The following is a 25,405-nucleotide window of genomic DNA, read 5'->3' on the forward strand; positions in this document are numbered from 1 at the left end:
GTGTACGGCTGGCCCACAAGAGACACGTGTCATGCCTGAAAGGGGACCAAAGCAGTCAAAAAAATAAACCGGATAAAGGAAAATGTTCTCTCCTACCTTATGTATAAACCGGATAAATTTTTTCCTCCCATATACAGTTTTATCCACCGGTTTTCCATGAAAACCACCTCAACTACCCCACATTGTAATTACTTAGCAAATATATTTTTTGATAAGCCAATAAAGTGGTTACCTGACAAGTTTTTACCAGATTTATAATTATATTTCCTTTACATAATCAAAATAATATAGGTTGGTAAATCACAGGACCAGCCTAATAGCAGAATATTTATGTTTTGGTTGCAACGCACGGACACACCCTATGAAATGCACGCATGCAAACCCTATCATATGAGCATCTTTGAGAGACGGAGCCAACAGATCATCTTGAGATCAACCAAGTATCACAAACGTCTTCGTAGTCAACGAGAACGCCTCCTTTCACTAAACGCACATTGCCAAAAAAACTGAAATAAATCAGAAAAATGCAAGCACCGATGTTAAATTTAGGATTTATACACCGATAATCAAGGATACAACTGTCCTCGTAACCAACCAACTACAAGTTGATTAGGTACTGGCCTCACTTGAAAAGGGTAATGGTACAAAGCGCCTTCGTGAAAGTAACACTTTGCTCCGGGTTTACGTACGAATGACATATCTTGCACTCAAAACCACCGATGGGCGCGTCCGGTACCCTCGGCCGTCCATTCTGCCGCCATCTAGAAAACTGCAAGGAAAGCCGGCGTCAGCGGGAGAAGCTTCGCGCGCCCTGCATGCCTCCAGTCGCCTGGGACTCGGACTGGGAGAGGATATCCTGCGGCATAAACCTCCGATGCTCGTCCCCGTCAGCTCCGATTCGCGTCCAACATCCAAACCTAACGCGACCTGTCCCGGAGATGTGTAAATCTTATCGCTTAACCTCCGCCCCTTTCTATTCTCACGTTTATTGCACGTTAGACACGAAGGAACAGGCAAAGCGTGTGTATATATAGCCTGCGTCCTCCCCGACGCCTCTCCCACATCCACGGCCACGCAAGGGTCCATAAGTATTCGTCGTTTAACCGCCTCGATCAGCCCCGGTTGGCGCGAGTCAGCGGTCGCACGTCGCCGCGGCCAGCCGAAGCACGCTCTTTCTTCGGCTTTGTCGGCGTACACACATGGCCCAGCCCAAAGCCGTGCGCGCCGCCGCCGTGCCGGACATCGCCGCGCAGCTCGACCTCGCCTCCGCGTGCATCAACGGTACGTGCGTCAGCGTGCGCGTGACTGAAATGCATGCGTGCGTCGTCGGTGGATGTATAGCCTCATTGTATATCTTGTCCGTGTTGCCATGCAGGCGCCGAGTCGATGATGGCGGCGCCGGCTGCCGGGGGGAGGCCGCCGCTGGTGGTGGTCGGCCACCGTGGGAAGGGGATGAACGCGCTGGCGTCCCCGGACGAGCGGCTGCGCGAGGTGAAGGAGAACTCGGTGCGGTCCTTCAACGACGCCGCGCGCGTCGCCGGCGTCGGCTACGTCGAGTTCGACGTCCAGGTAAACTATTACAGCCGCAACCACGTACCCATTAGGATTAGGCATTAGCCGAACCCCGACGGAAGTCTCGATCGAGCTGGCGTTGGTGAGCGGTGCCATGTGCAGCTCGGTCCTCTCCTTGGGCGGTGGGTGGCACGGGCCGGGGCAGGCTGTCTCCAGGTGCTGGCGACGCGCGTGTACAGCACTACAAATTAGGCGACGTAGTATCTGGCCATGGATAACATTTGTCAGGCTCCTAATTTTTTTTTGAAACAAGATCGGGCTCCTAATTTGACCGTGTATTTCCTTTATTAGTTCGGTCCAGCACAGAAGAGACTCCATTCCATCCGGATTATTTTTAGCCTAGTGTGGAGCTCGAGAGCTTTTTTTTTCTCCTTCTCTCCAGGGCTTTTTTTTTTTGAAACTCTCCAGGGCTTTTTTTATTACTACTTATTTTATGATATTCCTGCGCTCAAACAGACCTGGCAAGCTATAGACGCGTCACATCTCACATGCATATATGCGTTGTTTCATTTTCTCCCGCAACTGCAAAAGCGTGAAGTGTGACGGTTTTTAAAAACGTCACATTCCATTTTGTTCTTCAGGTGACCAAAGATGGCTGCCCGGTCGTCTTCCACGACAATTTTATCTTCACCGAACAAGATGTAAGTTTCCAACTTCCGACCAACTTTTCACTGCACAAAAGAAGAAGAAGAAAAGAAGCATGCACCATCCCGATGGCGGATCGATGCTGCGACTGCGAGGTCTCACGAAACAATGACCGTAATTTCAGGGCAAAATCTGCGGGAAGCGCGTCACTGATCTTCCACTGGTCGAGTTCCTCTCCTACGGCCCTCAGAAGGACCAGGACAAGGTACACAGAACAGAACAACCGAGAACTGCAACCATATGACAGACGACACGCACCCTCTGGACAACCGTGACATCTGACTAGCATCTTGATTCAGGTCGGGAGGCCATTGCTGCGGAAGCTCAAGGACGGCAGGATACTGAGGTGGGACGTGCGTTCCGACGAACCCCTCTGCACGCTGCGGGAGGCGTTCGAGGGCGTCGACACGCGCGTCGGCTTCAATGTCGAGCTCAAGTTTGACGATGATCTCGTGTACCAGGAGGAGGAGCTCGCCGGCGTCCTGCAAGCCATCCTAAAGGCAAGAAGCTAGCAGCATAATGACCATCTTTTCTTTCTGTAATGGTCTGAAGATACATGTCGATTAACAACCGTGGTCTGTTTGTTTCGTTCAGGTTGTTTTTGAGCATGCCAAGGACAGGCCCGTCATTTTCTCCAGCTTCCAGCCCGACGCCGCGCAGCTTATGCGAAGACTGCAAGACCAGTACCCTGTAAGTGAACTTACTGTACAAGATAATCAAAATTCCCTGCAGATAGCATAGCATTTTCGGGCCGCGAACAGTGACTGACCTTCCAAAGCTACCGTGCAAATCTGATTTACCAGGTTTACTTCCTGACGGTTGGAGGGACGCAGCTCCACGCCGACGCACGGCGGAACTCGCTGGAGGAGGCTGTCAGGCTGTGCCGCGCCGGCGGCCTGCAGGGCATCGTGTCGGAGGCCAGGGCGGTGTTCCGGCACCCGTCGGCGGTAGCCAGGGTCAAGGAGTCCGATCTCTCCCTGCTCACCTACGGGCAGCTCAAGTAAGCCTGCAGCGACCCGCAAGTTTGCACCGGACTAGTTTGTCTATCTGCGACTGTAGAAGATACTGAATCCGATGTTGGTGCAGCAACGTGCCGGAGGCGGTGTACATGCAGCACCTGATGGGGGTGGACGGCGTGATCGTCGACCTGGTGCAGGAGATCGCCGAGGCCGTCTCGGAGTTCGCGGCCGTGGTGGCGCCGGAGCCCAGCCCCGAAGAAGGCCAGGCCGGGAGGTTGGGACCGGATAGGGCTGCGCCGGCGAAGAAGACGCCCAACTTCTCGCAGCGGGAGATTTCCTTCCTGCTGAGGCTCATACCCGAGCTCGTACAGTAGCGCGTCTTCTTCTCGGATAGTACTGTAATATCCACGGTGCGCCCGTGTAGGTTGACCAATCTTTGACACCTCGGAACTGAAACCCCAAGGCCCGGATGCGGCATGTAAATCAGGGCCACCACGACCCGTCCGATTGTTTGCATCAAGGTGAAATCCACCAGTTTCTGTGTGCATGTGTAAATCTTGGGCGTGTGGCCATTGAGTGTTTTGTATTGTATTGCTATTTTTTCAAAACGGATGCAAAATTTTTGCCTTGTAAATTAATATTAAGGAGAACATAATTGTCCGTTTAATTAACGAAAACCCAGATAAAAGATGTTACATGCTTGGCCCTTAAGGGCAACCAAGCCACAACCCCATTATACAAGTGGACTGCTCTCAAAACGCGAACCAACTTGTAGTTGGATGGTTAGAGGGACTATGGTATCCGCATCTTAATCTTTCGGAGGTGCCCATAGGGACAGGGTGTGCGTGTGTGCGTTTATAGGGGTGAGTGTATGCGCGTGTATGAGTGTTTGTCTTTGTACTGATGTTCAAGAAAAAAGTGGACTGCTCTCAAAGCATAAGTGTAGCGACCAGACCTCAAACGGTCCAATCTCTGTGCTCAGGTGTTATCCCTGGATCAGTAATACTGACACCACATAGTACTTGAAGGATTTATAACAGAGTAGCAATCACACACTTATTACATCGAAAGTCTCAAAAGAGAACTTATTACAATAAATATGGCTTAAGGCCATCTAATAACGATAACAGCGGAAGGCTTGGAAGATAAGTGAGTCCATCAACTCCAACGGCATCACTGAGTATAGAACCACGACCTAAAAACTCCTTAATCGTCGTCCGAAAAGTCTGCAACATTAACGTTGCAGCCCGAAATGGGTCAGCACATGGAGTATGCTGGCAAAGTAACACATAGAGAGTAATGGAATGAAACAGGATATTCTACATGCATATTTGGCTGGTGGAAAGCTCTATGGTTACAGTTTTGCGTAAAGCCAATTTTTCCCTACTGTAAAGGAATAAATTTTATTTAACTATCATGGTAGTTGTTAAACATTGAGAATGGTTGACAGCATTCTCAATCCCAATTAAGCATCATCATTAATCAAAACCCAACAAAATTAATTTTAGAGTAACATGTTGAGATTCACATGATAATCCAGGTACTAGATACTCAAGTTGTCCATAACCGGGGACACGGCTAAGCATGATTAGTTTATACACTCTGCAGAGGTTTGCGCACTTTTCCCCACAAGACTCGATCGCCTCCGTTTGGTTTCTCGCACTGCATGGTGTTTGAGAAGACGGATGACTGAGACATAGTCTTTCAGAAGCGCTAGCACCTTACGATTGGGTAGACCGTTACACCTACTTTCCCCTACATCTGCTAGTCTACCACTGTAAGAGTTTGCACAAAATCAACTATACTAGAGCCCATAATAGCTTGTGGCTGCACAGGGAAGTTTCTAGCATGAATAATATCATGATCCTTTTGAGCCTGGGTGGCGGTCCAAAAGAAAAATAGGCAATCGCTGGAATACCCAGGTGCCTCAATCTACCCATATGTGTGTTTAAGTTGCCACCTTAAATAAACCATTAATTAACAATCTCACATCTGTGATGGATACACTCACCCAATCGACGTCTACTAGCATAGCATGGCATAATAAGCAAACGTAGAAGTAACTCCCAAAGGTTTGATAATAAACAGGTAATAGGTTCTACCTCATCTACTTCCCAAACCCACAATTTAATTGGATCCTAATCATGCAATGTGTGAGGATTGATCTAATGCAATAAAACTGGGTAGTGGGAAAGCATGATCAAAGTGTTACTTGGCCTTGCTGATGATCCGGGAAACCTAGCGGTTCGAAGTAGCAAGCGGCGCACTCCGGGTACTCTATCGAAACAAACAAGCATACAATAAGTACTCAACTAATGCACAGGTAAAACTCAAATAAGAGGTCTAACCAGAAGGTTCAACTTAAGAACTCCGGTTGGCAAAAAGAATCAAACCGAACGAAGCAACGAAAGACAAACGGCAAAAGAAACAGGCTTCATTTACTATTCTGGATCTAGGGCAATTTTTACAGTGGCAAAAACTTGTTTGAGTTGGTTAAACGGAAAGAGGGTTTTGAGACAAAACTCTAGGCGCTTGAATCGCCTGATTCTGATAAACGAGTGAAAAGTTAGACTAAAACGAAAATCGGATCAGAAATCGCGATCAGAAAAATCGCGGATTTAATCCGAGAAAAAGAAAAACGACGAACGTTCGTTTAAACGAACGAACGGATGAACGCTCGCTAATTAAATAAACCGGAAAAACCAATCTATTTAAAAAAACGTAACTAAAAAAAAGAACAAAACCGTCGGAAAAACTGAACGGTTTTTCGGAAGAAAAAAACCCGCGGCGGCAAGGTCTACCTCCGGTGATGAATCCGGGGGCGGCGGCGGTGCTCCGGCGGCGGCGGCGCGCAGCGCGGCGGCGGCAAAGGCAGCGGCGGCGCGGGGCTAGGGCGGCTAGGGTTTGAGGGGGGGGGGTCCGGCTGGGCCTCCCCGGCTTATAAAGACGGACGGGACTAGTGTCCGGGTCGGACACGGCCCGTTAGGTCGGTTGCGTTTTTTTAAAATAGTTACGGTCAGAAAAAACAAAAGAAATACTAAACGGACTCCAAAAATCCCGAAATAAATTTTTCCCGGCTTCTAAAATCAAGCCGCACAGGATGAACATTTATTTGGGGCCTAAATGCAATTTTGAAAAACGCGCATTTTTCCTAAATTCAAATAAAATAGCAAATAAAACCAAAATAAAATCTTAATTGATTTTTTATTAAATCCTCAATATTTCTTTATTTTGGGAAAGTCATTTTATTCCCTCTCTCATATTTTTGTAATAGAAATAATAGAAGATAAAATAAATAAAATCAAATGATCCTATTTTCAAAATTTGAGACAACTCAATTATGAAAATAACGAAATCCCCAACTCTCTCTGAGGGTCCTTGAGTTGCATAAAATTTCTAGGATCAACCAAAATGCAATAAATATGATATGCAATGATGGTCTAGTGTATAACATTCCAAATTGAAAAATTGGGATGTTACAATAAATTGGGATGTTTATTGAATTGGCTCACGAAATCGTCCGAGGTTTCAATACGGAATCATGTTTGAATGTCAAACAATGGAATTGCATAGCAACATTAGTAAGCATCAAAACATGAATTGTATGGGCAGCTCCATTAGAGCTTCAAACAAGCGCTCATTAAATAACAACTTTCCAAAAGAGCGCAACATGTCTGCTTCTATCAACTCGAGTGCAAGAAATATTGCAAAAGGAGTAGTAACCTTTGGCAATGGAAGTGGCTCAGTTGTCTTCAAAGCATCCTTAAAAGTAGTCCTCATTTCTCCAATCATGTACATAAATGGCATCACATGTTCGTTGTCTCTTTGGTACCATTCCTGGAGGGATTTCAATTGGTTCTTCTAGATCTGCAGCAGTCTCAACACATGTCTTGGCACCTTCACCATTTGCACGATCTTTTGAATATATGGTAGATATGCCTTCCTAGTGCTTCACTACTTTGGTCTTGTAAGATGCTAACACACTCATATCTACTATCTTATTGGTGCACAAATTTGCATCATGTCATACCTCATATCGGCCTAGAGGGTTCCAATTTTTGATCGAACCTGCAACAAGAGAACACAATAGTGTTTAGCAAATGAATATGAACAAGAGAACCAAGGGAGGGAAGGATAAGAAATAGAGGGATGGATGTTCTGAGGAGGACCAGGAGCTAAGGAAGAAGGTGCAGGAAGAAGGGGAGCTGACAGAACACTAAACATGGGGTATGTTCAATATGTTGTGCATACGCGCCGCTTGGAAATAACCAACATGGTAAAATGATAGAATGTGAATTGTGGCATAGTAGTAAAAAGGGGGCAATTCAAAAGATAAAAATGTAGGTGTTTTTAACAGGAGAAAGTAGCCACAGAATATTCCCGAGGAGCGCCTGTCATGACCCGGTCCCTGAATGGGGCCCGAATCTCTACGCTTACTGTGCCAGTCCCTGGATCAATAGTTGACACACACAGTTGACGATAAAATACCTGTTGGGGAACATAGCATGCAATTTTTTAAAAAAATCCTACGATCACACAAGATCTATCTAGGATATGCATAGCAACAAGACGGGGAGAGTGTGTCCACGTACCCTCGTAGACCGAAAGCGGAAGCATTAGGTTAACGCGGTTGATGTAGTAGAACGTCTTCGCGATCCAACCGATCAAGTACCGAACGTACGGCACCTCCGAGTTTAGCACACGTTCAGCTCAATGACGCCCCTCGAACTCTTGATCCAGCAAAGTGTCGAGGGAGAGTTTTGTCAGCACGACGGCGTGGTGACGGTGATGGTGATGTGATCTGCGCAGGGCTTTGCCTAAGCACTACGACTATATGACCGGATGAGTAAACTGTGGAGGGGGCAACCGCACACGGCTAAGAGAATAACTGATGTGCTTTGGGGTGCCCCCTGCCCCCATATATAAAGGAGGAGGGGAGGAGGCCGGCCCTAGGGGTGCACCCAAGTGGGGGGAAACCGACTAGGACTCCTAGTCCTAGTCGCCCCCCTTTCCTTTCTTTCGAACGGGAAAAGGGAAGGAGAGGGAGAGGGAAAAGGAAAGGGGGGCCGTGCCCCCTTCCCCTTGTCCAATTCGGACAGCCCATGGGATGGTGCACGCCTCCCCTTGTGGGCTCTCCTCTCTCTCCCCTATGGCCCATGAAGGCCCATTACTTTCCCAGGGGTTCCGGTAACCTCTCTGTACTCCAAAAATATCTGAAATGCTCCAAACTTTTCCGGTGGCCGAATACCATCGTCCAATATATCAATCTTTACCTCTTGACCATTTCGAGACTCGTCGTCATGTCCGTGATCTCATCCGGGACTCTGAACAATCTTCGGTCACAAAAACACATAACTCATAATACAAATCGTCATCGAACTTCAAGCGTGCGGACCCTACGGGTTCGAGAACTATGTAGACATGACTGAGACAAATCTCCGATCAATAACCAATAGCTGAACCTAGATGCTCATATTAGTTCCTACATATTCTACGAAGATCTTTATCAGTTAAACCACAATGACAACATACGTCATTCCCTTTGTCATCGGTATGTTACTTGCCCGAGATTCGATCGTTGGTATCTCCATACCTAGTTCAATCTCGTTACCGACAAGTCTCTTTACTCGTTCCGTAATGCATCATCCTGAAACTAACTCATTAGTCACATTGCTTGCAGGGCTTATCGTGATGTGCATTACCGAGAGGGCCCAGAGAAACCTCTCCGATACTCGGAGTGAAAAATCCTAATCTTGATCTATGCCAACCCAACAAACACCCTCGGAGACACCTGTAGAGCATCTTTGTAATCACCCAGTTACATTGTGATATTTGATAGCACACAAGGTGTTTCTCTCGTATTCGGGAGTTGCATAATATCATAGTCAAAGGAATATGTATAATTCGTGAAAAAAGCAATAACAATAAAACTTAATGATCAATATGCTAAGCTAACGGATGGGTCATGTCCATCACATCATTCTCCTAATGATGTGATCCCGTTCATCAAATGACAATACATGTCTATGGTCATGAAACTTAACCATCTTTGATTAACGAGCTAGTCAAGTAGAGGCATACTAGGGACATTTTGTTTTTTCTATGTATTCATACATGTATCAAGTTTCCGGTTAATACAATTCTAGCATGAATAATAAACATTTATCATGATATAAGGAAATATGAACAACAACTTTATTATTGCCTCGAGGGCATATTTCCTTCAGTCTCCCACTTGCACTAGAGTCAATAATCTAGATTACATAGTAATGATTCTAACACCCATGGAGTCTTGGTGCTGATCATGTTTTGCTCGTGGAAGAGGCTTAGTCAACGGGTCTGCAACATTCAGATCCGTATGTATTTTGTAAATCTCTATGTCTCCCTCCTTGACTTGATCGCGGATGGAGTTAAAACGTATTTTGATGTGTTTGGTTCTCTTGTGAAATTTGGATTCCTTTGCTAAGGAAATTGCTCCAGTATTGTCACAAAAGATTTTCGTTGGACCCGATGCACTAGGTATTACACCTAGATCGGATATGAGCTCTGTCATGCAGGCTCCTTCATTTGCTGCTTCCGAAGCAGCTATGTACTCCGCTTCACACGTAGATCCCGCCACGACGCTCTGCTTGGAACTGCACCAACTGACAGCTCCACAATTCAATATAAATACGTAACCGGTTTGTGACTTAGAGTCATCTGGATCAATGTCAAAGCTAGCATCGACGTAACACTTTGCGACAAGCTCTTTGTCACCTCCATAAATGATAAACATATCCTTAGTCTTTTTCAGTTATTTCAGGATGTTCTTAACCGCTGTCCAATGATCAACTCCTGGATTACTGTGATGCCCGGATAGTTAAGCTACAGTAAACCCTTGCTAATCATGCCAGTTATCATAATTAAACTTTTGCTAAACCTCAATTGTTTCAAACTGAGATCAAATTCAAATTCAAATAACAAGTCAAATTATAATTTCATAAAACTGTGAATTAAAAATGTTCAAAAGGTTACAAATATTCACTAACAAATTAACAAACATGAAACAACATTTTGGGAATGCTTATATGCCTCTAAGATAATTAAAACGGGAACAAGCAACATTTAATTTAACCTTTTAAAAATAAACAAATACTTATGCTATTCAAATATATTTGAAACTTGTTGTGCTAGGTCATTGCATGGTCTAATATTTATGTCCTACGTTTCATAAGCAACTAAATATATTTACTATACAATCTAAATGTAAAATAGTGAAAGAAAGAAATAACAGAAAAAGAGAAAGGGAAAAACAAAGAAAAATAAACTAACCTACCCTAGCCTACTGGGCTCTTGGCCCATCTAGAAAAGATAACGGCCCAGCCGCCCTCACCAGCTACTTAACCCTAGCCCGCACCAACCCTCTGCCCGATCCCCCTTCTTCCCCTCCTCATTCTATCCCGAGCACAGGCAGAGCGAGCTCACCGACGCGCCCTCATCGATCTCTCGTCTACCAACCACCCCGTCCCGCTTGAAGGCTCCCAGGAGCTGCGCCTCGACGTCCTCTACCTCCATGACAACGCTCCCGAGTAGGGACCTCCCCAAGCTATCGACATCGACTCTTCTTCAACCTTAGACATCCGCAGCCACCATCGTCGATCCGCACCATCTCGACCATCCCCGACTCACCCGAGTCCCCCACTGACCTCGATGTGAGCTCCCCTCGATTTCCCCCTCTACCCCCTTGGATTTGTGCTGTATCACCACCGTGGCCGAGCTTCCTAGAGCTCGCACTCCCCATCCCGTGAACGCGCCCATGCCTCATGCCCTAGCCTCTCCACGCATGTCCTAGTCATGCCCTGTCACGACCCGTGTTGTCTGCACGCGCGCCCCGCCAGGCTCGGCCGAGCCCGCTGCCGGTCCGAGCGCCGGTCGCCGCTCACCTCGCCCCGTTCCCTCTGTTGGTCGTGCTCGGCTCGTCTGCTGCTACCATCGCCGCCTTCTGCTACTGCCGCCACGCCTGCGCCCATCATCGTTGCCTCCCGCTCCCCGCTAGCCTTGCCGCACCAGGCCGCTCCCGCACCCGACGACGTCGGTGCACCCTGCCGTCCGTGTGTCCCGCGGCCCCATGCTCGCCGCTGCGCTGCTGCGCGCCCTGGCGCGCCCAACCAGCCCCCCCGCTTGCCGCTGCCGCCTGCTACTGCGCCTACTACTGCCGCCCATGCCCTACGCCTCCTCCACCGTGCTGGCCACGCCGTGCCGCCATTGCCTCGTAGCGACCCCGCTGCCCGCGTCCTCGTGCCACCTCTCGCCGCTCCGGCCGCCCCTCCCGTGTGCCGCTTCGGCCGCCTGGCCGGCGCCGTGGCTGCCAGCGTCCTGCAGCGCCCTGTCGCGTGTCCGCAACCGCGCCCGTGCCCGTTAGCCCGACTGCTAAGGCCCCTGGCCCAATGACAGCTGGGGCCCAACCCCAGAAATGAATAATAATAATAATAATTAACTAATTAATTAACTTCTTAAATTAATTAATCATGTTTGGTTAACTAATTAAACTTAATTAACCTGTGAATTAGTCTAACTATTGTTAATTAGTTAACCGTCATTGGCGAATGGGACCCATTTGTCAGTTTGACCGATCAAAGGTCATAGTTGACCGCTAACGTCATCCCGACATCATGCTGATGCAGTAAATATATTTTAAATTAAATTAAATCTGTTAATTCCAGAAAATGATTAAATTCTTTTTTAATTAATATAGAATAATCCGTAACTCGGATGGAAATACTTTGTACATGAAAGTTGCTCAGAACAACGAGACGAATCTAAATACGCGGTCCATTTGTCAGCCACACATCCCTAGCATAGCAAACATGAAACATTTCACCTCCGTTTCATCTGTCCGAAAACGTCAAACACCGGGAAAACTTTCCCGGATGTTTCCCTCCTTCGTCGGTACCACCTACTGCCGCGCCGGGGCCCACCTAGCACCGCTCATTGTCATGTCATGCATCATCATGCTTATGTTGCATTATATTTATTGTTTTCCCCCCTCTTCTCTCATTAGACACCGAGACCGACGCTGCTGCTACCCAATACGACTACGGTGTTGACGATCCCTCCTTCTTGCCAGAGCAACCAGGCAAGCCCCCCCTTGTTCAACCCGATATCGCCTATTCCTTCTATCTACTGCTTGCTTTAGAGTAGTGTAGCATGTTACTGCTTTCGGTTAATCGTATTTTGCTGCATAGCCTGTCTTTGCTACTACTGTTGTTACCTTTACCTGCAATCCTAAATGCTTAGTATAGGATGCTAGAATTCCATCAGTGGCCATACATTCTTGTTCGTCTGCCATGCTATACTATCGGGCCGTGATCACCTGGGAGGTGATCACGAGTTTATACTTATATACATAATATATGATACATGTGGTGACTAAAGTCGGGTCGGCTCATAGAGTACCCGCGAGTGATTCACGGATTGGGGGCTGAAAGGACATTTGTCCCGATGGCCCTCTCAGTGGATCTTTGTGGAGGAGCGATAGGGCAAGTTGAGACCACCTAGGAGAGAGGTGGGCCTGGCCCTTGGTCGGTGTCCATCGTTACTTCAAAATAGCATGCTTAACGAGATCTTGGTATTTTATCTGAGTCTGGCCACTGGCCTATACGCACTAACCAACTACGCAGGAACAGTTATGGGCACTCGATGTCGTGGTATCAGCCGAAGCCTTCTTGACGTCAGCGACTGAGCGGCGCACGCCGGATTGGACCATAAGCCTGCGCTTGTATTAAGGGGGCTAGGTCTGCTTCTGGCCACGTTCGCAACGTGCAAGTGTGCAATGGGCGATGGGCCTAGACCCTTGCGCGCATTGGACTTAGACCGGCGTGCTGACCTCTCTGTTGTGCCTAGGTAGGGCTGCGACGTCTTGATCTTCCGAGGTCGGCCATGACCCAGGAAAGTGTGTCCGGCTAGAGGGATCGAGCATGTTGGGTAATGTGGTGCACCCCTGCAGGGAAGTTTATCTACTCGAATAGTCGTGTCCCTCGGTAAAATGATGACCCAGAGTTGTACCTTGACCTTATGACAACTAGAACCGGATACTTAATAAAATACACCCTTTCAAGTGCCAGATACAACCCGGTGATCGCTCTCTCACAAGGCGATGAGGGGAGGATCGCCGGGTAGGATTATGCTATACGATGATACTTGGTTAACATACCATCTACTCTCTTCTATATGCTTCAAGATGGAGGCTGCCAGAAGCGTAGTCTTTGATAGGACTAGCTATCCCCCTCTTATTCTGGCATTCTGCAGTTCAGTCCACAGATACTACCCATTTCATTGATACCAATGCATATGTAGTGTAGATCCTTGCTTGCGAGTACTTTGGATGAGTACTCACGGTTGCTTTGCTCCCCCCTTTTCCCCTATCTATACCTGGTTGTTGCGACCAGATGTTGGAGCCCAGGAGCCATACGCCACCGACGACGACTCCTACTACACCGGAGGTGCCTAATACTACGTGCAGGGTGCCAACGACGAACAGGAGTAGTTTAGGAGGATCCGAGGCAGGAGGCCTGCGCCTCTTTTGATCTGTACCCTCCCAGTTTGTGCTAGCCATCTTATGGCAACTCGTTTAACTTATGTCTGTACTCAGATGTTGTTGCTTCCGCTGACTTGTCTATGATCGAGCACTTGTATTCGAGCCCTCGAGGCCCCTGGCTTGTATTATGATGCTTGTATGACTTATTTATTTTTAGAGTTGTGTTGTGATATCTTCCCGTGAGTACCTGATCTTGATCGTACACGTTTGTGTATATGATTAGTGTACGGTCAAATTAGGGGCGTCACAAGTTGGTATCAGAGCCGACTGCCTGTAGGAATCCCCCTTCCACACTCCTTGGCTGAAGTCGAGTCTAGATATTGCTAAACTTTTTACTAACATGGATGTGCGGCTTACGGGCCCACGTCGCCATTAGGTGGTATTAGGATCTTTTATTCCTCGTCTATACTCTGGGATTCTGATCTCTCTTCTATCCGGGTTAAATAATTTTACTAATTATAACTCTAGGTTGTCGTATTTACTTCCTCCCAAAGAGACCCTCACTCCAGATGGTTGCTTGGTGCATCAAAGGATTCCGAAGATACCCTTCGATATTCTCTCAAGACATTGTGCCATCGCTATTGCAATTCCCTTCCAATGATAAACCCCTATGGATAACCACGTACACTTGCCATTCTTACAATCATTCCCCGTTGATCTTGTTATTACAAGATACCCTGAAATTCTCTTTATTGTTCCGAGAATACTTTGTGCCTACTGCCTTGCAGTTCCTTGCCACATGTATACCCCTACGGATAATTTCTTGCACCTATCGAGTATCCGCTCATCCCCCAGTTGATTCATGTATTTCACAAAAGTCTTCGAAATACCATTCGTTCTTCTAAAAATCCTCGACATCCTAATGCTCTTGAAATTCTTGCTTGCTAGCATTATGATTAATCCCATAAGTATGGTAACCTTATTGGCATCCTTTGTGAGTATCATTTTGAGTCCATTGATTCAATATGTTGCGAATGCTCGCAATCCTCAATCAGATCCTAGAATTCATCCTTCTGGCTTAGACGTCATTTTTAACATGAGCAGGATCTCGACCAATCTTTGTCATCAGTTGTACCCCTAAGCCTACTCAACTTATCGATCCATGATCAGAGCGTTTGCTTCTGATCCATTGATTTGGAAATCATAATTCTTTTGCATTTGAGCTTCGAATTAGTCAGTTGTTTCTATGACCTGATGCCTTTTCATTCTTTCTCCTTCTGATTGAGTAAGGATACTCACATTAGATTCCTTGTGGTTTGCGAGACCAATTGCTTGGTTAGTATCTAACAGTGTCCTTCATATCCAATAACCTTGAGAGTTTCTCCCCTGATACATAATGCTTTTGGTAAATTGTGTCTTCTACCTTTGGTAACTTATATCCTATGCCTTTGCCAACCATGCTCTGCTTCGAGCATGTGTTAACAGATCCTGAAGTTCATGGTAAATCTTCCTAATATGCCAGATGGGTTAAACCTATGCCTTCCCTAATATGTGTGAACTCGTAAGTTATGCGAGTTATACTCTGCTGGCTTTTCGTCAGATGAAATTTCAACACTAACACTTCTTCGAAAGTGAGAAGTGAATGAAAAGTTGTGCATTGGAGAAATGGGAGTCTACCTTGAACTTGAGTTCATGCCCATGGACACTATGTAGATCTTATCATGGAAGCTTCTCTTAAAGTAATTATTTCCTTGGAATAAGTTCATCTTATATCTTGGATCTGGTCTTTTGCAATCATGGTTCCGGCCATAATATTATTCCTTGATTCCTTTTCTCGGAAAAGTTAAAGTACTTGTCTTCTATAGATTGATCCACCTGTCCAACCTCTATTATGCTCTACCTTCGAATAATACCCTATGGTACCTCGAGAATATCATAGAACAGCTATACTTATGAGGTTTCGTCAAGTATTGCTTCTCACTAATTCAGTTTTACCATGGGTTTTGTGTTGTTAGTCACTTGAGAGAACTAATAACTAAGTCGAGTCCGCGCTACGAATTCTACAACTCTTAGCAATATTCTTTGCTTGTGAGTTTAATAATCCTTCAAGTCATTCCTAGCCTGATCGGCTACACCATTATCGTGCTAAATTTAACTGTGCTACCTGGTCCTTCTTCCCGGAGCACAATTTTTGACGTTGAGCTAAGCTTACGTCGATTTCCTCGTCTTATCATTCCACCTTGAACAACAAGCTTGATTCCGAGTTGGCGTCATATCCGTGGACCCAATAATCTTTCACTGCATCCGTCCTTTTGCTTGATGAAGTCATTGATCGATTACATCTTCTTGAAACCTCTTGACAAATTTTTCGTGACTATTGTCAACAATTTGACTTCTTCCAAGTCGTGTGTCGAATTCAGGATGAGTAATACCATCTTCGCCCCCTCGATGATTTTTATTTAACATCAACAACATTCTCGCATTCCCTCCAACACAAAACTTGGTCATGTTTTGTGTAGTTTCCTTTCTATCCAACTTATATTATGATTCTCTCTTGGACTATTACCATATGCTATGTCAAGAATGTTGAGGGAATTACCTCAACTATTAATTATTGATATAGTAATACTTCTCGCCATCTCCATCCATTTCCTGGTTCTCGTATTGATTCTAACCGGGATGCCAACAGGTGAACTGTGCTGTTTGGATTCTGCCCTTCTAGCAACCCTATTGCTTTGAAGTTAATGGTCAATCGTTCGTTCTTAGACTATTGATTATTGAACCATCATTCTAACGTTGATCGTTCTACCTAAGCCCATATTTTGGGTGCACCTTTCAACCAATGTTTAATGGTGTATGATTTACTCAAGCATACATCATTATACCATTTGATCTGACAAATGTTATCTCTTTGTTCACATAATTGTGGAAATTCATCTTTTTGAAAATCTCGATGAATTGTCGCTAAGTGCATCAGCCACCTCCTCATCCTCTCCTTAGATTAACGACGAACTCATGTTTTGAAACTCGCTTCCATATTTCACTTCCCAAGAATCTTACAATGTCATCTCGTCAATTTGTGTTGCATCTTTTCTTCTTAGGCATCCTGAGTCTGAGGTATCCTTACACCAAGCAGAACTGAATCTCGGTCTAATATGATGGTTGGAACATTTTCCAAAAGCCATAGCATTGGTCGTTATGTAACCCGGTAAGGTGATGTCATGCCTAGCACACCTGGCCGGAGGACCTATTGTTATAGTATCCTCTTTAGCAAGGTTAACCATTCTTCCATGAGAAATTGTAAGGCTGATCCCATGGGTTGTTCCTGATGGATCCTTTGTGTATCCATAGCCCGATCTTTACCCAATGACCATGTCAATGCTATCTCGAAGCATGTCTATGGTAATCCCATCTTCAATAAGAACATTTGAAGCACAAATGCTAAATTTTCTTTATCAATTATCCTAACACCATTGTTTGGGTAATGTCATCAAATTCCTCTCCCCTTACCTAAATGGTTTTATACTTCTATCCTGTCATGGATACCATGCTCTGCTAGTCCTTGAAAAGGATATACCCCTGAAATATGTGTTTAAACACATTTTCCTTTCCATTGTTTGGTTTAAACCTTTCCTGTGATCTAATGATCTAAGTAGTAATATTCTCCTACTTATGTAAACACCTCGATGTACAATTCTGTCAGTAAGACCCTATTACTATTGTTGATGACATTCCGGTAGCCATCGATGGACGAGAACTTTGCCTATTGGTCCGCCTCGTTCAACGAGCAGGAAAATGGTTCTCTTCGTCCCTCGACCTTGGTACCGATGTTGTTGCCGGCGTAACTGACAGGCTATCCTATGACATGCCTTGCCTACATGATCGTGCAAGACATCACCGCTTTCCTACTTTTAACCCACATCGTGGGCCCATAACCCACAGTTCCACAGGATCAAAACTTGACTCTCGTGTACACCCCCTGTTCCCAAGGTTGTTCCTTGCGCATGGCCTCATATGTAATTCACGAGCCACCTTCTAAGAGATCGTTAATTCTGGTATCAGAGACAATACTTATTCCCGTTTCTTGAACCCCTTTCACGCCCAGTAACAGGCATCGAACGATTGCCTAGCCGCACAAAACTTCCCATGATACCTCCTTACTTTGCTCTCGATAATTTATTAAGTTTCAATTTGAGAGTTACTTTCCGCCACCTTCCCCCGATGTTAGCTACCAGATAGTCAACCTTGTAGGTCCGTCCTCCCAGAATACCCCCCCTCATTCTATCGTAAGTACGATGGAGATCCTGAAGATAGGATGTCGGCTTCATCATGATGACCTGGAGTAGAGAAATGAATACATAAACGAGAAGAGTCAACCTCTTCGAGAAGAGCAACCAAGACTGAGAAGATTCGTTAGAATTTCGTAACCAGAACTTTCTCCCTTACCCCACCTCTTAAATCTCGGGATGAGATTTCTTGTAGTGGAGGAGAATTGTGATGCCCGAATAGTTAAGCTACAGTAAACCCTTGCTAATCATGACAGGTCATCATAATTAAACTTTTGCTAAACCCTATTTGTTTCAAACTGAGATCAACTTCAAATTCAAATAACAAGTCAAATTATAATTTCATAAAACAGTGAATTAAAAATGTTCAAAAGGTTGTAAATATTCACTAACAAATTAACAAACATCTAACAACAATTTGGTAATGTTTATATGCCTCTAAGATAATTAAAACAGGAACAAGCAACGTTTAATTTAACCTCTTAAAATAAACAAATACTTATGCTATTCAAATATATTTGAAACTTCTTGTGCTAGGTCATTGCATGGTCTAATATTTATGTCCTAAGTTTCATAAGCAGCTAAATATATTTACTATACAATCTAAATGTAAAACAGTGAAAGAAAGAAATAACGCAAGAAGAGAAGGGGAAAAACAAAGAAAAACATACTAACCGACTCTTCTTCAACCTCGGACATCCACAACGACCATCGTTGATCCGCACCATCCTAACCATCCCCGACTCACCACTACAAAAAAATACACTTTCGTGATGATACGTGTTTGTCATAGTAGGTCACATTTTTTGTCATGCATGTACATCCATGACAAATTTATGACAGAATCAAGATATTCAGACCTGTGCTGTCATAGAAGTGTTCCATGACATTACCAAAATTATCATCACGGAAGTGTCCACTTCCATGACAATAAATCACGCGTCATAGAAGTGCTTTCTTCAAGGGTGACCCACACGTGGAATCCACCGTAACGGGACGCCGTTAAGTTATCGGGTCCGGTTTTGGATCCGATAACCCGTTAACAGGCAGGACCAATGGGAATTTTCCACGTGTAAAATTCTGATTGGCCGGAGGAAACACGTGTCGGCTCAACATTCGGACAGATGTCATCCACTCATTAGATAGGAGGCGCCTATGATACGTCGACACGTGGCACGTCCCAAGAGAGGCCCATTCCGATGAAAAGGCCGGCCCAGCTAAAGGCCCACCATGTTTTTTCAAACACTAGTGGGCTGGCCCGTTAATAGCCTGCCATGTTTTGGGCCAAATTGAGGCCCATACCAGACCAGGCCCTTTCACAGCCTGTCGTGTTTTGGGCCAAATTACGACCCATATATATCAGATAAGGCCCGTTCACAGCTTGCCGTGTTTTGGACCAAATTACGGCCCATATCAAATCAGGCCCGTTAACAGGCCACTGTTCTTTTGGGCCCATACTAAGACATGGTTATATTTCAGCCTGTTAAGTGCCCGTTTACCAGTTCGGCCCGATAATAGTTTCGGCCTGTTAGCGGCCCATGGTGCATCTGGGACGTTGTCGGCCCGGTTTAACTTTAGGCCATTTAACGGCCCATGCAGAAACTGGGCTATTCTTGTCCGAAGTAACTTTAGGCCTCTTAACGGCCCGTAGACTTTGTGGATAAATTTCAGCGCAACTGGCCTGTCGGCCTGTTAATGGCCCGTGTAATAGTTGGGCCTAATTACAACCCGCGTTGAATCTGGCCTGCTTACAACCCATCTGATAATGGCCCATGACACTTTTAGGCCTATGGCCCACGTAGATACCAGCCTACTTAAAGCCCATAATTTTATTGCGCCAAACAGGCCTGTTAACTGCTCGTCCTATTGGGCTAAACATGGGCCTTTGGCAGTTTTGGCCTGTATTGGCCCGTAATTTTTCGGCTCAACGCTAGCCCAATCTAGGTTTTAGCCTGTTAAAAGCCCATGGTATTCTCTGGCCCAGTTGGACAGAACTTTACTCGGCTTGTTAAAGGCAGGAAACAACTATAGGTTTAGACCTGCTAATGGCCGAAGATGATTATAGGCCCAGGTTTTGGCCCATATGAGTAACGGGCCGGCCTAAAGACCGACAACACTGAGATCCACTGAACCTTATAGCCTAAATTACAACATACTGACCTAGAATAAACCTAGACTATACAACAAAGAAATTACAGCATGTTACATCCTCTCGGCATCAAAGTTCGCCGCAAGTGATAGTAAAGGGAAACCAGACAGCAGATTACATGTCTACTTAACAGGTGGACAAAATAATAGACAGAACCGACATCACTTCAACACAGTTCAAGAAAGGTTAGCCCGGCCCAGGAGCTGCAGCGCAAGCAGCTTAGCAACCTGATGAGACTGCGCTTCTTTGGCGCTCATATCCACCAACTTAAGCTGCATAGCATCAATAAACGTCCTGTACTTACGGTTAATCTTGCATAGAGATTGGAGTTCCATTCGTATTTGAGCAGAAGCATGTATTTCTGCTTGAATTTCAGACTGAAGAAGTCGAACAGATTCAGGCGACGACTTCATCGAGCTTGTGTCACTGAGTAAGTTTGACACTACATCAAGATGTGACTTCGTGGTTGTATCCCTACCCTCAATATGTGTTGCCTTCTCCTCTGGAATATGTGTTAGAGGGACAAACAATGTGTTCGTCTCACTATCATTGTGGCAGTTTAGCAGTGTTGTCACCCTGAAAGAGAAACATGTAGGTAGATAGCATGTTTTGCACGTATAAGCATCAATGCTGTCAATTCATATTATTTCTTTGTCAGAAATAAAGAGACATAGTTTAAGATAGCATTAACATAATAGGCATTATTCATAGTTAAGACGACAGGAAATGGCATTGTGCAGGAGCGGCCAGCTTCACCAGCCCACTGGATTACAGATCAAGAACACAAGCATAGATGTAGTTCTAAACAACGTATAAGCATGAATGGTGAGTGCACTGTCAATTTATACCATTTCAGATTGGTAAATAAAGAAACACGATTTAAATAACATTAATATAATATGGCATTGTTCATAGTTGAGACATAGCAGGATATGACATTGTGCTGTTGTTGGTAGTCTCACCACACCACTAGATTACAGATCAAAAACACAAGCATACACATAGTGCTAAGGAAGATAACTTGCTATTTTTAGTTTAATTTACATGGTACGAATAAGGAACTAGATTGTATAACTAAAGACTAAAATTGAGAAGGACAAACTTATGTTTATGTACTTCTTCTTTATAAACTTTGAACAAGCAATTTGATGCAGACGACAAAAATAAACAGCATTTGCACTCATAGCTATCCAAATATAAACAACAAAGTTTGAAGTTTGGAGGAGGACAAACTTACATTAGTAGTGAAGACAGGCTCTATAAAGGCCTTGTTCATATTGATGGTGGGGGGGGGGGGCAATTCAAGAAGTTTACCGCACACTCTTCTTCAAGAGTATTTCCTTTATTCTACATTTTGTTAAGAGTAAATGTAGATATGAAAATATAGGAACAAATGGCAATTATTTAACTTAAGATGCAGAGTACAAATGTAAATACAGCATACAGGCAGAAGGCACTGACAAGAGCAGTGCGGAGCTAAACTTCTTCAGTAACATTGGTTTTATTCAATATTTTAGCAAGAGTAAATGTAGATCTAATGTGTAGAAAAATGGAGGACAAGGGAAAATAAGCTGCAAAGTGTACATGAAGAACTAGCTAACAAATATAAGTACAGTGATGAAGGAGAACAAATACTTACAAGAACAATGCATGACTAAATTTCTTCATAGGCATTGAGTTTATTTTACATTAATTTAAGCATTAATATAGATCTGATAATTTGGAGCGAACAATGGATAAGCAAGCTATAATGCACAATGATGTCACATAATCCACCATGTATGAATGTAAGGACAGTGATAGGACAATACGTACTCACAAGAGCAAAGAAGCGACCAGCATAGTTGCGATATCCTAGGTTTTGCTGCGCTGGTTCTATCGCCAATATATGTCGGGTGCTATGTGATTTCTCCGGTAGCACCACCTTTTTCAAGGACTTTGCTTGTACTCCTTCAGGTTCTGCAATCACCCTCTTCCTTTTGGATGTCTGAAACACAAGAACAATATTTGAATGGAAAAACATGGTATGACGACAAATGGAATAGGTGTTGACAATGGATGGGCATGGCATCTTCACATATATCATGAGTAAACTAAGCAGATGGCGGTGCAACGAAGCAAAAGAAATGCAAGACACCTTATGCAAGATATGTGCAACCAATAGAACCTTGCCAAATTAGAACATGCACCTTATTGGGTGAACAGGATAGGCCATCTGCCTTTGACTCTTTGAGCTCAGAATGGTCATTAGGATCATATTCTGAATATGAATCTATAGGTCGGGAGCATGTGGGTTTCATTGCTTCCACAATGGACCTCAATCCCTTGATGCCAAGTTTGTTACCCAATGAACTGTTCCGCAATATTATTCTGATGTGCGCATTCTTATATTCATTGTGATTACGTACAATATCTGTAAAGCATGAGAACACAAATAGTAGTGAGATTATATTTGTAATGCAGAGGATATTGTAATATAATAGAGGCTCCCTGTAAACCCTTGTGTGCTATCACTGGATTCTGATGAGAGAGCCCATGTGTGCTGTAATATGGTGAGTAGATTAATATAATCTGGCACAACTACACAAAAAATAAGCTCCCTATTGGGGGCCCCAGATGTAAGGATAGTTGGCAAACGATAGGTTCATAATATACCGTATAGAAAGTTTATTGCCAAACCATGATAACGAGAGCGCAGAGCCAGTAGGCAGATCATAGTGTAGATAATAGGGGTATACCATAACCACCATAAATAAATAGGGAAAGCGAAACTGGCTGGAAAACATAGGGTTTTGCCGCTACTAATATGCAGCCTATCGATCACCTACAGGCCAGCTCTATTCATCTGAAGGTGCACAGCTGTTACTATCAGTTTAGTCTATCAAAGACCACGCGGCTCCCACCATTTCCGGGGTATTATGGCAAACCAACTCAAAGTGCGAAATCATTTAGCAGAACCGGCCCAGTAGAGGTGTCGACTGCAGATGTCCCTGCTCCCCTTCCTGACAAGGAACATACTATGCTTACCAAAGAAGAACAGAAGAGGAACATGTTAAAGAACAGAAGATGAAGCATATTCGGCATGTCTGCATGCAAGTCGCGTGACTTTTGTCATTTGGGTCAGTCGACCATTTCAGGTGGTTGGATGAAGATCCTACGTCTCCTAACAATTCTTCTTCGTCGTCCGTGATTCTTCCCATACAGAAGACCGCACGGGCCGCCGGCCCCGACCCCCTGCCCTCCCCTGAACCTCCCCCACCACCTGTGTTCCTCCACCACCCCACCCCCGCCCCGACCCGCGTCGAGTTTTCTTCGTTCGGCGAGGCCCCACCACCGCTCGCCAAAACCACCGTCCCCACACGAGCCCCTTCATTCGCACCGGCGAACTCCAGCGAGCTCTGAAAAATCGACTGACCCAATTTTGATATTTAGTCTACTGTCATTTAACTAGTGTGGAATATAAAAGGGGAAAACCATAAGCATTGCAAGTATAGTGTTGAGCATGCCATGGCGGATCTGAAGGTGCAAACCAGAGAAAGGAAACTTCGCAACCAATGTTTGCTTTCAACTAGCAAGTAAGTGATGGACAAGAAAATCAGAGTAAAGCAGTGGCGATCTATTTTCTTGTTGCGATAAATAAGTTGAGCAGATACGAAAGAGTACCGCCTCTAGTGCGGTGCCGTGTATCCATCTGCTGAGAATTTGACGGTGATGCGGTAGCGATGGCTGTCGGCGGCATGGAAGCAGATCTAGGAGGGTAGATAGTGGCGGTGAGGCACGATGGACGAGACGGTCGTAGGAGTGACGCCGGCAAGGTGGATGACGGCGGGGATGAAGCGAGAGGACATGATGCAAGGATCCCGGTCCGAAGCCGTGGATGAGAGAGGTCGATCTCTTGTAATGGACGACGGTATTTGGGTATCAGCTCTGGCATGGTGGAGGAGGACGGCGGTGGATGGGGTGGCGGTCGGAGGAGGGTGGGGTGGAGAGGCTGTTTTGGCACCCATGACGTACGAATGGGGAAATGGAGGGAGAGAGGAAAGGGGAACCATGTCTTCAGGGCGTGCTTGTCCCAAATGCGAGGAAATTTACAAACTTAGCCCCTGTTTAAAATTTCCTACATCATAGCAATATTAGTCAGTTGGGGATAGGACGGTAATATGGCATGCACCGAATATTTGCCGACGAGACTTTCTTTTTGGCGCCCATCGTGTATGAATCGGGGAGGGAGTCAATTTCGGCCGAGGAGACGCTGTGTTTTGGCGCCCACCGTGTATGAATCCGGGTGGGAGGCGGTTATGTCACGTTTCAGTGAAATTACAAACCTACCCCTATCGAAACCTATAGAAATCGAGCCGATAGGCTTTGCGTGTCAGGGATAGGCAGTAATTTCCATCTCACAGATTTTGGTCTCGGGCGGTTATTGCCACTTTCCCCGCTTCGTTCAAATTTTTGCAGAGCAAGAGTGGACGTTTACCGTGCCAACTCAATTCGTATCCAGTTTGTATTCTATTTTTGTTCGGCCAGGATCCATTTGCGATTCAAATAAAATTCTATATACATCATTATATATATATTTTTTCAAAAACACAACACCCTTTATACATAAATGTGGTTTACAAATGTCATGATCTCAGATTCATAAGGCTGTATTCATCTTAATTTGGATTTCCAAATATTTGAAACTACTTTATGTTGAAATACAATGTATGCATTCCTCGCTAACTGTCTCCCATTAATGTGTGTTTCATGCGTTTTTTACTTCTCAAACATGTATAATGTGTTTCACACACGCAACACATAGTGTAATCCCGTTTAGACATTAATTGCATATAAATCATGCATTGTCTCTAATTAAAGAATCTACGGATCACTAATATTGATAAACTATATAACATTACACGTGTCCCCAAATTCAAATGAATATGCATGTTTGATACACCAATTTGCGTCATGATATTATCGATTTCATGATCTCTAGTTTAAATATTTGAATCCCCTTTAATCCAGATATCCGTCTCATCTAGCTATCACTCATGCTTATATAGGAGTATCTCTCTAGACCTATACGCGTTCATTGTCTCTCGGGTATCTCTCATGCTACCTGTATGTCAACAATGATCTTTTATCTTCGCAACACACCGACGGTACTCTCTCCCTCGACCCTCATCACTCTATCTCTCTCTAAGTATATCTCGCTCCCTGCTATGTGTCTCTAACTATGAGACTCCATGTGAAATCTCTTTCTCTCACACAAACACAAACTTCGTCTCCCGGA

The 25,405-nt window shown here is 44.9% G+C and overlaps 1 protein-coding gene across 1 annotated transcript; it reads left to right on the top strand.

Annotated features, from left to right (window-relative positions):
- Positions 1-1,040: 1,040 nt before the first annotated feature.
- Positions 1,041-3,723, top strand: LOC125541633 (glycerophosphodiester phosphodiesterase GDPD2-like). Its single transcript, XM_048704989.1, has 8 exons — positions 1,041-1,281; positions 1,376-1,569; positions 2,154-2,213; positions 2,342-2,422; positions 2,517-2,717; positions 2,812-2,907; positions 3,021-3,217; positions 3,304-3,723. Exons 1-8 carry the CDS (start codon positions 1,200-1,202, stop codon positions 3,548-3,550), a joined length of 1,158 nt encoding a protein of 385 aa, XP_048560946.1. The 5' UTR covers positions 1,041-1,199; the 3' UTR covers positions 3,551-3,723.
- Positions 3,724-25,405: the final 21,682 nt, after the last annotated feature.

This window comes from Triticum urartu, chromosome 2, assembly GCF_003073215.2.
Source record: "Triticum urartu cultivar G1812 chromosome 2, Tu2.1, whole genome shotgun sequence".
NCBI lineage: Eukaryota > Viridiplantae > Streptophyta > Magnoliopsida > Poales > Poaceae > Triticum > Triticum urartu.

Bases quoted from the DNA above. Each gene is read 5' to 3' on its own strand.
- LOC125541633 (XM_048704989.1), top strand. From the start codon at position 1,200: ATGGCCCAGCCCAAAGCCGTGCGCGCCGCCGCCGTGCCGGACATCGCC. The intron at 2,423-2,516 runs GTACACAGAACA...ATCTTGATTCAG, and splicing joins CTCAGAAGGACCAGGACAAG to GTCGGGAGGCCATTGCTGCG. The intron at 3,218-3,303 runs GTAAGCCTGCAG...ATGTTGGTGCAG, and splicing joins CTCACCTACGGGCAGCTCAA to CAACGTGCCGGAGGCGGTGT.